The 19,244-nt window shown below is 37.1% G+C and overlaps 2 protein-coding genes across 2 annotated transcripts in view; one reads left to right on the top strand and one right to left on the bottom strand.

The window, feature by feature from the left end:
- LOC6562200 (leucine-rich repeat-containing protein 15) overlaps positions 1-19,244 on the top strand; it is a 61,434-nt gene that overhangs the window by 17,195 nt on the left and 24,995 nt on the right. The window contains exons 2-3 of the mRNA XM_001989238.3: positions 1,127-1,173; positions 9,017-9,038. The gene's annotated coding sequence lies outside the window, so the exon portion shown is untranslated. The remainder of the gene's footprint in view (positions 1-1,126; positions 1,174-9,016; positions 9,039-19,244) is intronic.
- On the bottom strand, positions 9,769-10,390 carry LOC6562199 (eukaryotic translation initiation factor eIF1). Its single transcript, XM_001989237.3, has one exon. The coding sequence runs from the start codon at positions 10,248-10,250 to the stop codon at positions 9,918-9,920; it is 333 nt and encodes a 110-aa protein (XP_001989273.1). The 5' UTR covers positions 10,251-10,390; the 3' UTR covers positions 9,769-9,917.

Here is a 19,244-nt window from a genome sequence, read left to right as displayed (position 1 = left end):
TTGTTTTCAAACAGAATAAACAAAAATAAATCTTTTAAAAATATTTAAAAATTTGCAGCTGATGGAAATTATTTGCTCTTAGATTTAGTTGGAGCGTAAGGTAATTTAACGATTTTTTTACAGGTTACAAACCCGAGTCATACGCTCCGCTTGGCTCATCAATTTTAAAGTTCCTTCCGCTATATATCCTGGAGAATTTTATTTTGCTTGGGAGCAACATTTGCAATTTAAAGAAGAAAATTACAAAGAAAAAAATAAATGTAATTTTCTACATAATAGTTTGAATTCAGTAGATAGAGCGTATTATGCACCTTAAAGTATTTGATCGCATTATTATATTCCATAGAGATAAACTGGCTCACTCATGCGTTATTTCTAATTCATCCAAATGAGTTTCAATAGTTAGATAAAATGTTGCTTTGAAGCAACATTCACAATACAAATTTTTCCTCTTCCATTAAATAAAGTTTTTGTTTTCTTTTGTTAAATATTATTCATGCATATATTCATTCAAAGCTACAAATGCTTCGACATTCTACCTTACTTTGTGGTCAAAAGAACGGGGCTCTAATCTTGCTGCCTCCCTTCTAACCGAACGTCAGCAGCTACCAAACCCAATTACATTTTTATTTAAGAAAGTAACAAAATACTTGTCTCTCTTGCTGAACTCAGCTGACAGTGTCATAATTTAGACCCAAATTAATTTACTTTGCTTCTGTATAACTGTAAACACGGTGTATGGGAATACATTAATCTTCTCCTTGGCCTCATTCCTTGGATGTGGCTAAGGGATTTCATTCCCAACTGATTTCCTGGCTGTTTAATATGCTCAACGCTCAGTGATTTTAATTAACATTTCTGATTTTGTGGCTTAGCTGTGTATCTCTCTGTGTATATATATAAATGTGGTTGTGTGTCTGTTTTTGTGTGTGTGTGTGTCATGCTCCTTATTAGCACACCTGTGCACACTGGTGACACACAGAATCTTGGGCCGTGCTCCCTAGTTAATTGAATTGCTGCTTGTTTAATTAGCTGTACAAGTTTTTTATGATTAAGTTTTCGTCAACAGCTAATTCTTAATCTAACATAATTAATTCATTTTAAATCCCAATTCTTGTCGTTACAGAATTTTACGTACCAAGTAGCTTGTGGCCAAAATAAACTCAACCAAAGGTAAGTTTAACTCCTTACAATGCCATTGACATTGATTGGAACTTTGCCAGTTAAAAACATGTCATTAAATTAAATAAAATAAAATCAGTTGCAAAACCTTATTTTTAATAAATTTATTTAAAATATAACACATAGAAAGAAAATGAAAGTTTGTTCAAAAATTAATTTAAATTGGTGGATAAGGAAAGTTTCTGTGCTAACTTTGAGCAATGGAGTGTGCAAATATTTGCTTAAAATGCCATAACAAATGGACTATTGCAGAAGCATAGCTTTTGTTGCGGAACTACAGTGTGTTTTGGTTGTTGTTATTGATTTATTAATAGTTGGCATTAGTTCATAGGGTTTCAAAATAAATGCCGTAGGATGTATGTGTATTTCTGTGTTTCCTGTTTATGCTGTATGAATGGGCAAAAGAATGCAAAGCTTGTTCAACAATCTGCTGACCATAGCTTAAGGCCAAAAGCAGTCCCAATGAATAAATACTCCTGAAATGAAATTCAATACAGCAACGCACAACAACAACAAAAAACAGCTGCAGGCAACCAATTTTGTCAGTGTGTGTTTTGTATGTGTGTTTGTGTGTGTGTGTGTGTTTTGTGTGTGTGTTTCGTGTTTGTGTTTGTGTTTTGTGTTTGTGACGATATCGTTAATCAAAGTTGTGTATGGGAAATCAAATTATGAGTGCGCCTATACATAACACCAGGAGACATATGCACATAAGTATGCCACAAGAAATAAACTACAGTGCAGCAGCAGCAACAGCAATAGCAGCAGAGGAAGAAGGACTAGCAAGGACTTGGCTGCCAGCCTGCCTGCTTGTTAGCCTGGCTGGCTGGCTGGCTGGCTTGCTGGCTGCTTGCCTGCCAAACTGATGAAGTTGATAATGATAAAAAGGGGGCCAGATAAAATGAATGGCAAGGACGTAACGAGGCGCAAGAAGCAAGCAAAATAAATTATGAAAAGAATGTTTCACGCATGTGCATAAGGAAACGGGCGTGAATCCTGGCGCTGGCTTCCTCTGTACAAATATATATATATATATATATTTGAGTGAATGGGTGGGTATTTGTGTGGATATGTGCTGCTGCTTAATTAATTTGATTTCATTCATTCAAGTCAAGGAAATGTAAAGGAGCCCGGCAAAAGGCAGTTAAAGAAATTGAAACGCAAAAAAAAAAACCAGCAAAAGAATTTCGCAATTGCAACACATTCATAATTCCCAACAAGTTGAAGCTTGAAGCTGGCACAAAAAGCAGAGTGTTCAAGTGTATATGTGATGGGAAAACTCATTGAACTTGCTGCAGAAAACAAAAAGAGACGCCAAAGCCTGTCGACATTGGTAATAAAGCGCTCACAAGTAGTATATCCTTCCTGCCTGCCTGCCTTCTACACTCTATTTGTGTGTGTCTCTGTGTGTGTGTGTGAGTGTGTGTATATTTCAAACGAGGTTAAGAGCTTAATGAGAGAAAACGAGAGCGTGAGTGCTGGCAAAACAGCCTGCAGTTGACATATGAGATTTTTATGTGCCGCACATAGCCTTGGGCAACAAGAGTTTGCTATTAACATACCGAGTGTCCTCACAAGGTAAATGCTAAGGTTTTAACTTAATTAGTGCAGAGAGCCCTCTCGCATTTTCTACGAAATGTGACACAATTTTCGGTCATTTACGGTTTGCGGACGCACACCACACACGTATTTCCACAAAACTCACATTCGTAATTGACAAACAACGTAACTGCTATTTATCCGGGGAATCTCACTTTTCCACTTAGGTCACACGTTGTGTTTTTGTTCAACTTTTATTGTCATCTAAATGCACCTGCATTGAGTACTATACCAAAACTATATGGTTTGGTGTCAGCTTTTTATTATGCTTTAGTTTGTTCACATTGCTAACTTCATGATAATCAAATGAGTAACTCGCTTATGCATTCACTTAATCTGCCGAAAATTCTCGATTTACTTGTGAAAAATGCCATCAATTCCAGTCATAAGTAGAGCTACCGAAAAAAGTTTCATTTCTCAGGTGTCAACCATGACAAAAGGTTAATAACTTTGTAATGGTTTCCTTATACCCTCATAATTTCATCGTGTTAATCAATTATTTTATGCTTCTAATATTTTGACAAATAATTAAGAATGGGATCCAATGATCGGTATTTTTTTTTAAATTAATATTTTACTATACTTTTTAGCAGTCTGACTCAGGTCTGGTAGGGTATTTAATTTTTGAAGTGCCAGAGAAAACCACTCTGTCTTGTTTTTAATTGCTTTTCTCAGTAAATCCAATTACGAACTTTTTAATGTTCTCGTTGGGATAATTCCAAGAATTGTTGAAAGTCTGTTAGCTGTTAAATATAATGATTACTATCGATCTCTTGAGTTAATTTCATTTTATTAAATTTCATTTTAATCAGACTAAGTTACATTTGTTCTAAACTCAAGCCACAAGCCGCGCAATTTCACCCTAAATATCCTGGCTAACTGTATACATTCATTGGTTTTAGTTATATTTAACTTGGCATGTCACCTGGGAACACTGAAGCACTCCAATTTGCCAGATTGTGGCATATCTTCATTCACTGTTTGCACGCTTGTTTCGCATAGTTGCAACCAACTGCTGCTGCTGCGGCTGCGGCTGCTGCTGCACCATTTCTATGTCAATTAGTCAAAAGAGACTAGAAAGTTATGTTGTTGCATTTACCTTGTAAACTGTTCTTGTTGCTGCTGCTGGTTGCTGTTGGTTTGCTGCTTGTCGCTGTTTATTTATTGTCACGTCCAGCGGCAGAGAGCGTGACAAACAACATGTAAATACGGATAACAATCACCCGCAGCCGGAACACATAGTTATACTAACCAAATACAGATACAGAAGTGTGAGTGACCGTTGAAGCAGCTTGCAACCTGCAGCATTGTCTGTCATTGTTAACCACCTCAGGCCATTGTTTAACCGGCTGCTGCTGCCATATTTGCAGTAACTGATGACATTAATTGCTGCATTTTGTTTTTGGTTTCTCGTATTTGGTTAGTGTTTGGAATGTTCGCCAGTTTTACGCCACGTTGAGCATGTGTTTTTGTTACCAACTTTACAAGTTAACGGATTGGATTGCAGCCCCGCAGCTTGGAGTAGCCCCTCTTGCTGAGATATCAGTTACTTTAGCACGCGCACCTGATTTATTAGTCTGTGCTGGCAGTCAAGGTCGTCAGCAGTTTTGATGACTTAGTTAGACAGTTTTAATTAAATTTCATTTAATAATTCAGCAGCGTGATGTTTGTCGGCTCCTGTGAAATTTATGACGAAAAGTTGGCTGCATATTTAACTGACAGCTTTTAACAAAGGCGACTGACTCAGCGTATGCCACACAACGTGATAAGGAAAATGTTTTTAATTTCAGATGGGGCTGTAGCTGGTGTCGAATTTTAAAGGATTTTCGTGTTGAGGTATTGATGTGGTTGCAAAAAGCAGACTTTTGTTCAAGGGTAAACATATTTCTTTCGCTGAATATCGGAGCAGTCTGGCAAAGGATCTGCTTTCAGCTTATATGTCCATCAGACTCATTAGCCTAACTCATCCAAATAATTAACAATTTTGTTTAAGGTTTTCATCAGCTTTACAAAATGTGTGTTCAATTTCATTAATTCATCTAACCCAATCCAATCCAAATAAATGAGTTACAAAGCACTTGAAATATATCGAATTAATTACGAAATATTATAAATAGTTTTTAAAAGTATATTAAATTCAAATTAAAAATAATTATTTAAGCGATTGCAGCCGAAAGAAAAATAGTATTGAATTTAAATTAACTTTTGCAATTAATGCCATTTGTGGTTCAATAGTTAATGAAGTGCCAAATGTTCGAGTTCACAACTGAATTGCACGCAGAATTCCCACAATTCGTTGCACTTGAGCAAATGCGTTGACAGACGAACGGACAACAACAACAACAGCAACAACCAGTTGCAACAAAAAGCGCAAAAAACACACGCAAAATCAACAAGTTCATTAAAAAAAGTTAGCAAAGCGCAAAAAGCGCCCTCGAGTTCAACTCAAACGAATTCTACGCTTCACTTGAACTTTGTGCAAATTGTTGTTCTTGTTATTTGCTCTTTTTTTTTGTTGTTTTTTTTAATGCACTCGATTTTTTATCTACCCTGCGGCAGTTCCTTCCTCCTTCCGCCTTCCGCCTTCCGCTCTTCGCATGATTTAACTATTCACACACCTACAAAATTCGCCAAAAAATAAAACAGCATCAAAAGAACGTATAAAATTAAAATGATTCGGCTCATTTGTGTGCGGCCACAAAATTGCTTTTTGGAACCGAATGAGAAAAATGCTCGCCTTGACAGCCGCAACTGATATACTCTGGCATTTGAGTTTTTAATGATCAAAATATGATATGCCTGTATTTAAAAATATTTTGTGCTGACTGAATGATTTTTGACAAACGATTTCTTTACTGATGTAAACGAGTAACGTATTTCTATTCACAAGCGTGAATGATGAAAGCGAAATTGTTCTATGCAAATCGGGTTTGAATTCATGTTGCCCTAGATAAATTCTTAAACTGAAGTTGATGAACTTTAAGTTCAACCTTTTTGAGCAGAAATTGTCTATAGAGATATGATTTCTGCAAAAGTGAGGTAAATATATAAGGAAACTATCAGGTAAGTTATTGAGGAAATGCGAGTTCTGCGTGTAGGGTATCTGACGGAACCGGAAGTGACGTTGCATTCGAATTGTATGCACATTGAATATGCTCAAAACCTTTTTTCCCCCTCTCTCTCTCTCTCTCTCTTTCTCCCTCTCTCGCTCGTTCTCGCCCTTTGGCTTTTGCAATGTTCACGTTTGTTGCACTTTATGGCCAGCGAAGTGTGTCGATGGTAGCGAAAGTGAAACCGCTTAAAGTTCAGTCAGCGTTGGCCCCCTTTTTTCTCACTGTGTATGTGTATGTGTGCGATGCATTGTTAACAAGCAGCCAGGACTGCACAATGTGATGCCGGAAGTTTGCGGTGGGAAATTTCATTTATGCTGACACTTGACTTGGTCTGACTCGCCCTTTTTGGTCAAGCTCCCTTCTCCCTTCTGGCTTTAATTTGCAGCACATAAATAATGGAAACAGACGTTGAGTCCTCAGCTCGATTTGTTGGCCATTTGGCCTTGACGGCCGGCAGCAGCATTTGCTACCAATTCTATTCAATTTCGCTGCCCAACGTTATTCGTATTATGTTCAACTTGTGCACTTTTTCCATTTCCTTTACGTCCGCTAAAGCGGAAGTGGACTGTGGGGCCAAATTGAAACAAAGGACAGCCGACAGCACTTCATTGATTTTGTTGGTCTTCGTTGTTTTTGTTTTACACACACACACACACATCTATATATATATATCTTTTTTTTTCGCACTCACTTTGGAAAACTGTCCATTGGCCAAGTTTGCTCTTATGCCGTTAAATGTGACAATTTAATTGTTTCGTAATTGTTGACTCTTTGAAGTGGGCTTTGATTTATAGTCGAAAATTGAATAAGCACCTTACCACAGTGTGTCAGATAGTTCTTTGCCTCTAATACAGTTAAGCTTTGTAGTTTATTCGTTGACCCAGAATCTCATTCCTGTTATGTGTCCATTTCTTTGTGCTTATAAAAATTGCAACAACCAAAAAGAAGAGAATAAAATAAAAACTTTTGAGCAATGCGCTGCCAAAGGCAATTGAGTTGTAAGTCGTATAAAAAATTGCATTGCAACAGGATGATAAATTAGGTAACAAATTTATTATTCTTCTTTGTCGTATTATGAATTTGTTGCGGAATAAATTTATTTAAATTTCAGCATTTGCCAGTAGTGAAAGTGATTGTGTAACTTGATTTATTGGATAATATTTCAAGTAGAAAGTCTTGACTTTAACGTATTTTATCCGTGTTACAAATTGTTTAATTAAAGTTATATGTTTGCACTGACTTTGATTAAATTGTAGAAGTTTTTTTTAATCAGCATTCGAATCCAGAGTGCATAAATAATACGAAAACAAATGTATTTTATGATGAACACTAAGAGCTTATCCCCAATAATCTCCAGATTAAAGAAGATACAGTTTATTAAAGAGTTTTGTTTAATTTAAATATTGTTTAGTGCTGCATTAATAGCTGCCTCTGTTCACTTATTTTTGCAAACTAGTCAATATCTTAAGCTACTTTAAACTTTAGCTGATAGGATGCCTATAAAATTATCTGAAATGGTTTGTTTTATTCAGAGACATTTCTCAGACAAATTAGAATCATATGGCAATAACATTGACGCACAAAATTAAGCCATTCCACATAAGTGTAGTCTTCATTAGCACAATTTGTAATTTCGCTTGCTTGTAAAATCTGAGTTGGCTTAATTGCATAACAGCAATAGTCTTCGTTTGTAGCCCGTTTAATTTGCTAGTGTTGCTACACGTGGCATTTCCCACACAGTGCTTCCACAAGCTCTTTAAGCGCAGTTTATTGCAAATTTTGTCCACGTTTTAAGGTGCAACAGAAGCTTGCCTCACCTGAAAACGGTGTGGCAAGAACGTGTCTAACTAGCAAACAAGAGCAGCAGCTGAAACTTTTTGTAAATGATTGCAGTGCATGAAATTGGCTGGCATTCATCTTAAGAACGGGTATAGAGCAACATTTTCCGTTGCCTGCTGCTTGCTTCCTGCTGCTGCTGTTGCTGTTGCTGTTGCTGCTGCTGCTGTTGCTGCTGCTGCTGCTGCTGCTTATGTTGGCACTCAAGAACAAGCTGGCAAAACTGATTAACTCAGTGCTGCAAAAGCAGTAAGCACAGCTTGGCATGATTTTAGCCTGGCTGTCTGGGCAGACTGCAGGCCTCGAAGAAGTTGCTGCATAATTTAATTTTGCAAGCAAAGCCGCCCCCAACAAGCAGAGTCCAACGGAGGTGCTTAATGTCTCATCTTTGGCCTCATCTTCATCATAGTTTCTGCATCTCAGCTATATAATTTTTAATGAAATATTTTTTTGCATTCGAATGCAATTACAATTTGCGCATTTTTCACACTGACTCTTAAAACATTACTTAACTCTACAAATAAGCTTGTAAATCCTTGAGCTGACACGCCCACACGCCCCAATGTCATGGATGCTAAAAGGTTCGTCAGCCTTTTGGGTATTTACTTTAACTGTCACTCCGTTGACGGTAGCTATTTGCTTAGCCACGCCCCCTTTTTGGTGTCACGCCCCCGCTAATAACAAAAGACTAACAGAAACCGACGTTGGCTGTGCTAATTTCAGCAGTTGGCCATGATGAATGGCAACCACAAAACAAATTTATATTACAGAGCCAAAATGGCATCCACAAAAGAAACCAGAAAAATGTTGCAAACATATTTTTTCATATTTTCACTTTATTTTTATCACGTGAGGGACATTTTTTCTCCCATGGAAATTTATGATTTTTCATAGCTTGTTCAACTGACCTTTTGGCACTTTAAATATTTGCTGTCCCTTCAGCTAGCTTACTTGTCTCCCATCTGCTTCTATCTGCATTCAAGGCAACATTTCAGATGCACAGCCAAGGCGAAAGGGGAGGCTGAAAGGTGGGCGTGGGTATTTTGTTACGCTTCTTCATAGAAATGTCACTTGGTTAACTAAAAGTTGGCCAAGTGTCGCTCTTGGCTTTGACTTTGGGTTTGCCATAAACAAAGTGGCCATGAATCTGCGTACTCGAGCATCTTCATGAGTGTGTTCATGAATGCTTCTGAGTGCGTAAATGTGGCTCTCATTAAAGTTAGCTCAAGTCTTTCCATGTGCAATTAATTATTTCATAATTAAATAATAATTTTCTTCAATTCTTGCAGGCTTGTGTAACCATTAGCAAAGGTGAGTACAAGAACATTTTGAATTATATCAAGGCAATTAAAAGTTAATCAAACATTATTATTATAACTAAGATGCTTTCAAGGGGTCATTAAGGTGTAGTGGCAATAGAAAGTGAATCCCAAAATGAATAGATTTCAAGATAAGACTGTGAAACTTTTTCACCTACAATCACTTTTCGAGGCTATAATTTTAACATTCATTTTGAGACGGATACGCCTCTCCAACTTTAAATGTAGAATTAATCAAGAGACCAAACCAAGATTGAAATTGTCTGATTTTTTGAAAATCTGATTACTTTTGACAAGCTTATACATGTGTTGAGGTCACGTTTTCAACTTAAAATATAATCAAACCGTGCTTTAAAAATTTCTCAGAATTGCCCAAGTTATGACTCTGTAAAGTTTTCACCTGTCCCTATTGGAGCTTTTTTTGGAGAGTAATTTTATCAAGCTGAAAATCATCAATCAATGGTTCAAGCTGCTGTCAACGCTAAAAACCGCGTTTCAAACCAGATTTTATTAATTCCTCGCGCTCTGACATTTTTAAATGTGCACTAAATTGAATATAATTGAATATTTCATCAAGTGTATGAAAATACTTAGTTGCAGCCTAGCAACAAAATTTAACTCTGATTTACCTTTCCATTTTATAAATTGGGTTCTGAAAATTTGCAAGTTGCCGCTTTTAAAAACCTCGAAGAGACCAAAAATTAATTCTTGTCAAATTTAAGTACTGCTAAAATTGGAAACTACTTTTAATATGTGATAATTAACTAGAAGCTGTGCATTATTAAACTTATTTTGAAACAATTGCGTAAGCTAGTATTTTTGTTGCTATAATCTCATCGATCGGCTTTGATTTGCTGCTTGTGCCCTGTGCTCAGAATCCATGTACCTTGAGGCGATCGGCCTTGGCCAGGCCAGCTTTAGTTAGCCATTGGCAAATGTTCTCGCGTTGATCACCCTGTAATTGCAAAACCTCACCGTATTCGGGATGCTCGATGACAGTGCCGTTGCATGCAAATTCCTTTTTGCAGGAGCGAACGATCTTCTTGAGATCGTATTCAGCCGACAATCCCTGAATTGTGGTTAAAGTCTTGCGCCCGTTGCGCTGCTGGATACGTATATGGACAAGGCCGTCCTGTATATCATCATCTGGTCCTCTAATGGCATCTGCGAATGGATCGCGCGAGTTGAGATTCTGTATGGACATCAAATCAAAAACTATTGAAGAATGCCGGAAAATGCACTAAGAAAGGATTGTTTTCTTGCTGATCTTTTATGAACGATTGAATTTGTCTGATTTGTCTTTTACTTATATTTTTTTTTTAGATTTATTTCAATTTTCCTTAACCAGTATATTGAATTTTATGACTATTATTTTTCGGATGGCAGCCAAAAGTAATTTAAATTGTACGCTGTACTACAGATAACATTTTCTAAACCTGCTACGACTCAAACAATACTTGGTTGGCATTCCAAATCAATTCGATTGCGTGCGCGTGTCGATAAGCCTCAGGCTTACTTAGTTTTGCCTCATTTCATTAGTAGACTAATGAAAACTAACGAAGTCTGCCAAATTAGTGCAGCTCTTCGATTTTCAAGCCCCATTAGCAGCATCAACTTAACGGTAATTAGGGCCAATAAGCTGGACCGATTTCCTTCGCGCCCTCATATCTGTAGGGGCAATTGTTGTCCAATTTATGAAATTGAACAGACTTCTTTTACGGCCTTATAAAATTCAATAAGTGCCTGCTGTTTTGCTCGCCTTGGGGGCGCAGCATAAGAAAATGTGTTTAGGTATGCGCGAAAAGAAAATGCATAAATTCAATTTAGAACAATTTCCAAAGAGGTATTTCGAGTATTGCGTGTTCTAAGGCGCTGTTGCGTAAAAATATGTTTTTTGCTTGATTAATTTTTGCGGTTGTAAGAATGCCGAAGAGGGTCTGCTGAACAAATCAAAAACATTTTTTTTGTTTGCTTGTTGAAAATGTATATAGGGTAGACTGTTTGTTGCCTGCAAGTTGACAGAATCTCATTTTACCTTTTTATCTTCGTTCTCGATGGTCTTCCAGAGCTTTCATAAATTATTTTAAATTTAATCTAAGGCATGGGCTGAGAAGTTAATCATTACAATTGCATAACCATATCATACCCTATTACACTAATTTGATTGCTACAGGGTGCTTAAAGAAAAGGTAACGAGGAAACGACAACAACGAAAAAGGTAGCAACGCAAGCACAAAATCAAATTACAAAATTTGCATTTAGTGTGAGTGAGTGCGCACAAAAGTAGGCAACAAAAACTTTTTGCCAAATCACATGCATACATTTGGTATCCCAACGCACACAAACACAAACACACCTGCTGCTGTTGCTTGATGATGATTCCGGTCTATTATTTTCTTTTCCAAACTAAATTAAAAAGTTTCTGGGCTTTCTCGGCAAACATTCCACATTCCGATTATAATGAGCTTGTCATGTTGCTTGATGGAATTTTCTGTTTTATATTGTTTTTGTGTTGGGCAATAATCTAAAAATGCAGATGCCAAATGCAAAGTAACATTGCCAATTTATCATGCGGGCGAAAACCAATTTGCATTAAACACTGTGCACAGTTCTAATTGCTTATATCATGTGCCTTGCGGCAACCATAAAGCGGAATGCCACATGATATATGAACTGACGTCTAACTGTATTTGTGTTTACTTGCCCCAATGGGCAGGCTAAAGTTTCAACGGAAAAATATGATGAATGCGACGCGGAAACTGCGCGCTGAGCGTGTGGCAAATAATGAAAAATTACAAACACAAACACGCACACACATGCAACGCACACTAAGCAACTAAAAACTGTTACACACACACACACACATACACCCACACACATACACACACACGTGCTGGCACACACTGGTTTGTACTGCGCTGCTGCATACTTTTGGGCGCTGTAAAATATAAAATTCTATGAATTTGTACGTACATCATTTGAAAATCGTAAAACTTGCAAGTGTTGCTTGTTGAGTACACATACACACACACACACACACAGCAAGGTGTGTGTGTCTGCTGTCATAAACAGGCCCAGCCACTGGAACAAAAAGGTAAACTCAGGATACATTTTTGTGTTGAGTTTTATTTTTATTATTCGTTTTTTTTTATTTTTGTGTAAAAAGCGCATACACTTCTTAACATAATTATAATGCCTGGCCAAATGCGAATGCTGATGCTGATGCTGCTGCTGTTGCCTGATTCCTCTCTGCTGAGCTGAGCATGACGATAATCATGATGCTTTGGCTTGATGCTGATGGCAAATGGAGTTGGTAAAAGCTGAAAAGCTGCCGTAGACGTTTACACACTGCAATTTACTTTCGATTTTTATTTTTTTTTTGGGGTTTGGGCTTGGGGCATTATTTGCCTAAGTTTATGACTGTGCAAATTGTGCTAAATTTGATGTGCTGCTGTGAGCCATGTGTAAAAATTAATAATTTTCACTTAACAAAATGAAATACAAGGCAAAAATAAATATTCACTATGACGCTGTGCAAATTAAATAAAGTAAAGCAAATATGGGCAAGTAGTAAAAGTTCCTGAATAAATATTTACATCCTTATATAGAATACAATAAAGCCAAACTATTGAATTTGGAACACATATATTTTCTGCTCCACAAGCAACTTGCAATATATATTTGTATTAGAAAACGAGCCACTTAAGAACTTTTGGCTAAACTAAATTTGATGAGAACTTACAAAGCATCTTTGTAATTTTCCTTTGGCAATAAATTGAAATGTGTCCAAATTTAACAGCATAAAGCAACTATCCAAAGCAAGCAACAGTTTTCAACAATTTTCTTGTGCTTTTGTTAATTTTAATGTCCAAAATTTAAAAAAAAGATGAATATTCATTATAAAATTTGTATGTTCGAAGCGAATTAAGTTAAAGTTAGAATTATGTCAACTTTGCAGTGGTTATTCAATATTTGTCATCTTACAACTTCAGCCCCAATCCCAAATACCTATAATAATGCAAGAGCACACACAAGGCAATCAGCTATAATGATTTGCATGTAAATGTCCCTCACACGGTTCAAATTATGTGTGAAAATAGATGCTAGCAGACCGAGAAAGAGAGATTATCTCTCTCTCTCTCTCTAGTATTAGTAGTAGTCTAGTAGTAGTAGAGAGAAAGAGAGATAGAGAAAGAGAGAAAGGGAGAGAATGGGGGCCAGGGTTGTTGAATGACATAATCAATAAAGAGGTTAAATTGCAGGTTGACATGTGATGAAAGCCACTTGTGCTGTGGGCGACTAATGAATGCCATGGACATTCATAGTTTCATTTGCCCTTTGCCACGTATCTGGCAGGCGTTCTGTCAACATATCATGCCACCCATCCATCAGTCCAACAGTCAGTCAGTCGTTCAGTTCGTCAGTCGGTCGGTCATGCAAACAAATAAAAGCGATTTTATTGTAATCCGGAATGTCAAAACATTGCAGCGGATGTTTAGTAAAGCGATTCGGACAGCAACAGTGAAGAAGGGCGCATCAAACAACTCTGTTTAGCATGTAAGCGGGCAATTGAATATACGTATACATTGACATGAATGTGTGTGAGTGCCTGTGTGTGTGTGTATGAATTTGTGTGTGTGTTTGTGTGTGTGTATGTATGAGTATCACCTACCTGTGCAGTTTTATCGCATGTCACGCATTTTGCTGTGAAAATCATTTGATACTATATTTTCTTCACATTTTTTTTTGCTGCTTCCCTTAACGACACACTAAACCATTAAAGCTTCTAGGGAGAGAGAGTTGCAAAAAATAAGGATTGAACCCCTATAGATTTTCCATTGATAAATAGCTGACAGTTTACCGGTGACTGCTCGTTTTGCAACACGTACACGCACACAGACACACACCCAAACACACACAAACATGGAGGTTGCCACATGCTAAATAGTTTAAGACCACCAATCACATTAAAAAACAATTTCCGCTTAAGCACTTTCGAGCATATCACGCACAAAAAATGGAAAATGGAAGAGCGACGAAATGGTTTTGCAGAAATCAATAAAATGGATTATGCTAAATTTGGGGAAATTCGGGTTGAAGATAGTGGAACAGACTGGTGGTGAAGACTTGCATTCAAATTGAATTATTATTATATTATATATTATGTCATAATAATTATTATTATTACTATTAATATTATCATAATTATTCTTGGCATATCTGCTAATTTATTGCTCTTTTGATATACACTTTCAAAATGGCACAAAATGGCAGAAAACCAAACTATTAAAAATTTAAAGCCTGCAAACAGCTATTGATGAAATTGATGAAAAATTTAAGCGATCTGCGGCTGGCCACTCAACTGCTCGTTGGGGACAAGAAAACATGTCACGGGAATAATATGAGGCCTGCGGCAATCCCATAAAAAAAAATCTCTAAGAAATATTAATAAAAGATGAGCGACATTAGTGTCATCTTCTTCTTCTTCGGCGTGTATATCTTGTTCTTTTTGTGAATGTTCAACCCAAAATCGTAAAAGTAGCAAACTGAAAAGAAGAAGAAAAAAGGAAAAAGAAAGAAAACACTTTTTACTACTTCCTTTGAAACCGAATGAACGCCTTGCCACGCCTCCTGCTTCTGTACGCCTTTTGCATTGGCTGTCATCTAACCTCGAGCGATTTGATGACCTTTTTTTCTGCTTGCGCTTTGGCCAGAAGCTGTTAGCTTTTGCTTGGGCTCTCTTTAAACCGATGCCAAATGCAAAAGAAAATGCCGTAAAATTTGTAACACTTTTTGGGACACCAGACTTTGGGATTGTTGCGACGGCGACGGCGACGGCGACGAGGCAGGAGAATGAGGCAGAGACACAGACGCTATGCTTGAGCTATTTTCTAGCGAGGAGACGTTGTCCCTGACAAGCATAACACAGGAAACAACAACAGCAAACAGCAACAGCAACAACAACAATAACTGTAAGAAACCAGCATCAAAACTTGGCCCCTGGCACAATTTGTCACACATACATGACACATAAATTATACATGTGTTCGTGTGTAAAGAAGTCTCGCTCAGTCTTGACTTCCTGTATGTGTGTGTGTGTGTGTGTGTGTGATGTCCTGGCCTGGCCCTCTTTGATTAACAAATTGTTTAGAGTACGCTGAGCAATGACCAAAACTTACTGACTTGTGGCTAATAAAATATGAATGCCGCAAGTTTTCAGCCGCAGCATCAAAAGCTCAGCCGCATACATGAATACATGTGCATATATATACATATATATCCGATTCGCAAATTAGTCATGCGCATAAAAATATTGCTTGTAATTTATGTCTGCCTTAATGCATGTGTGTATGTGGCACATTTAACTTCGCTTAACGTTCGCATTTTTGCATATGTTTTAATGCTGGAAACATGTTTCGATTTTTTTTGGGAATAGGCCTGCATTCCAAATGCGTAATTTAAGTCTTTTTTTTTTGCTTTTTTCTGTTCTGTCATTTTCTGTAGATCTCTTTTATTTTTTATGATTTTTATTTGTCCAGTTCGTTGCTATATATTTTTGTGGGCAGCTCTTTTGATTACATCCCAATCAATTGGTGGCTGTTATATGTTTGCACATTTCAACAGCAACTTTCGGCTTTTGAAATGTTCTATTTTTATGATGCCTTCGGCCGTTTTTTGCGTTTCTTTTTTTTGTGGGCCCTCTCATGAAAATTTGTAAGCATTTTAAGCTGTTTCCTTTTGCTGAGACTTCTTACAGGCTTTCCGTTTTCCGTTTTACATTTTTTTTTTGTGTTTGTTGTTGTTGTTGTTTATTCAAATTACAATTTTATTGTATTGCTGAAATGCTTGCAAATTGCCAAAACGTACATTTTAAATTCAATTCTTATTTTAGGAAATTCCATAAAATTTAACAAAGAGCAAAGAGAAATAAAGCAGTTGTGCTGCTCTTATAAATGGCTTAAAATTTACATTAATTTAACGACACACGGAAATTAATAAGGCGAGAAGGATAAGTAAATTGATAAGCACTGTAAAATTTTCAAGCAAAACAAATTGGCTCTGATGGGCAATTAAAATATTGTATTTATGTGTTTGATTTCATATCGCAAAGCTTATCCCTTTGTCAAGCTCATTAATATGCTGTGGCAGAGTTCTGATTGTTGCCTTGAATATTAAATAGCACAACAAGAGTCACTGGCTTTAAGAGCAAACTGTAATTAAATAAAGACTTACATATATATTAAAGAAATAATCTGCATTCAATTTAAAATAAACTTGGTTCGCATGGATGTCTGGAATGCGGATTACATTTGAAATATTCTAGCTTCTCATATATATATATATTGACATGTATTCTTCTCTATTTTATTTACAGTTGAGCAAGTTTTTTTTTAACCATTTTTAGCCTCATGACGCCGAGGCCTACAAATATTTACAATTCATGCTGCATTTTTTTCGTAGACCGGCAACATTATTTTTCAATTAGCAGGCTATAGAGAATCACATATATTTAGCTCAAGGACAATTGAACTGTTAGCTGGGCTAAAAGTAAAATTGAAGAAAAGAAAAACCAATCTCACCCAAACTTGGCTCTACTCGATGCTGTCATTGCTCCTAAAGACTGAGCTCATGACGACAACTTACAGGCCCGACTTCATAGCTGGCTGACAGTTGAGTTTTGGCAGCGCTCTTTTGTTTAGATGCTTTTCCTTTTTGGCTTCCACATCGGTGGACAAGGAACAGTTTTGTGGCAAACTCACACTTGCACTTGTTTGTATACACAAGTGATTCACTCAAGCCGAACACACTCACACACACACACACTCTCACACACATGCACAGCACATTCATCAGTCATGCAAAAACTGGCATTACAGCAACAGCAACAGCAACAGCAACAACAAGTACAAAACTGTGCTCACACTTGTGCATTCAACATGTTTTTGCAATTTACCGATTTAAGCGCTAACTGTACACGACATCTGATGCGTGCCCCCCTCTCACTGCCCCCCCTCTATTTCCATCTTACTTCTTCGCTTTTCCACTTCATATGTACACAGTAAACAAATTAGGGTTTCAATTCGATTACTTCTGATACTTCTGGAATAAAAAACTGATATTAAATTTTAATGATATTTTCATTTAAAACAACAAAGAATTTATGTAAAAAACTTGTTTTTGTCAATGTTTATTGTTCTTCTTTATACTGAATTTATGCATGTGTGACTTTTTTCCCCAAAAATGTATATGCATTTTAAATTGAATTATTTCAGAGGTTAAGCCGCAAAAAAAAGGTTGTCTGTTTTGACAAAGTTTTGCAAATGAAATTGAAAACTTTTAATAGAATTTGTGTTAAATTTTTTGTTAATTTTGAATTATACAAAAGTTGAACCTTTATTTTGTAAAGTGCAATTTCTTGGCTGTAGGTCTTGCGACAGCCAAGTTTCTGTGATCATCAGCGCGCAATTCAAGCGGAATTTTCACGAAAATTTACTTTGACGTTTATGCATTGCGTATACGCCGTATATGTCGCTTGAAGCTGGCGTCTTCAGTTTTGTTTGCTTAAGAGCACAAGACAGCCACGTTATTTGATTAGACATTAAAAGGCAGCTAGAAAAGAAAGAAAGAAATCATTGCGCATAAAACTGTTTATTTAGCGTTGAAAGCCTGTTACAGCCTGTCAGATTCTGCCAGTTAATGTAAACAGCAATGTGACATTTATATTTCTAATAAGTATTTGTATATGCTGTATATATACACACACACAGCTCAGCTCAGTTAAGTAATTGAAAGTTAATATACATTTGTTGGCTGACAGAGCGCAAAATTATCAAACAGCTTAATACGATTGCACACGGCGTATACGTTATACGTAATGCCAATGTGCGTGTGCCACAGATACGTGTATCTTAAATATACGCACTCTTAACTGAGTAAAGCATCTGTCAGCCTAATACCTTCAATGTAATTTCGGCCCAGAAACAGGACCAAAACAGAAGGCAACGCAACAGTTTGGCCAGAAAAAAGAGAGAAAAAGAAACAACAAAAAAAAAAAGTGGACTTGCCTCAAGTTGGTTACCAGGATTTATGCAGTCTTCCAGTCGTTTTTTTTTTTTTATTTATAGATTAACAGCGTCCATCATGAGCGTACAATAAAGGGAATACGGATACCAAATAAGTTTGCTGGCCATGGCTAAAATCTCGGTCTCAGTCTTTAAATGTTTCAAATTGTCGACAAGGGATTTGGCATGGCATTTATGCTCAGATAAGCGCCTGTAGTTGGGTCTTATCTTCGAGCAATACTCGCATTCTTATGCCACGCTTCCCTGCTTAGATTTATTACTGGCCATTTTTTGTTTGCTCTCCTCTTAGTTGCTTTTATTTTTAGTCTATTCGCAGCAATTAAAGTGCTGGGCTTTTTCTTTTAAGTAGTTGCAGCATTCTTTGTATTTGAAGTGTTGCCTCAAAGTATGCAAATTCCTTGAGCAGTAATCTGTGTGTGCTTGTGTGTTGAAACTTTTGCAGACTTACGCTCAATTTAGTCATTAACTTTAACTTTCTTGCCGCCCAAAACCCTTATTCATCAAAGGCAGTTCACACTGCCTTATGCCATATATGAAGCATAATTATGCCTGGCTGTGAATGACAAAGCAAACATATGACCAAAGAAAAACTCGCATAATACGCCAAAGGCAGGCGAAGTTTGACATGCGGGGAAAAGAAGCCGTCAGAAAAACAGCAAAACTCGCAGCAAACAAGCGATGCCAAAGGCAGCGTGGAAAAAAATACTTTGCAGTTTAGTGAAGTGCGCGCCATGAGAGACATAATTATGCGATTTAACACTCTAGTGTCGGCTAAGTGGAACGACAACCGACAACCGACAACCGCCAGACCCCAAAGATCCGCCTTTGCTTCCCAATTGCCGTCGTATCATCGTCCTCATCGTCATCATCGTCGTGCTCGTCCTTGTGGTGTTCTCGTTCTCGTCGAGGCATTGAACAAAAGGAAACGTTTGCAACAAGAAAGGGAAATTTGTGCGCTAAAAGTGCACTTCCTCGCAAAGTGAGACGAGCACAAACAACAAAAACAATCAAGTTTGTCTACAGTTACTAGAGTGCTCAATTAGAATATACCCTGCACTTAAGTATTCACTTGAAAATATATCAACAACATGTTCTAGACTTGGTTCTTTTGATGA

The sequence above is a fragment of the Drosophila grimshawi genome, unplaced genomic scaffold, assembly GCF_018153295.1.
Source record: "Drosophila grimshawi isolate 15287-2541.00 unplaced genomic scaffold, ASM1815329v1 contig_1377, whole genome shotgun sequence".
NCBI lineage: Eukaryota > Metazoa > Arthropoda > Insecta > Diptera > Drosophilidae > Drosophila > Drosophila grimshawi.
Note: the sequence above shows the minus strand (reverse complement) of the source record. Positions and strands in the feature narration are given on the sequence as shown.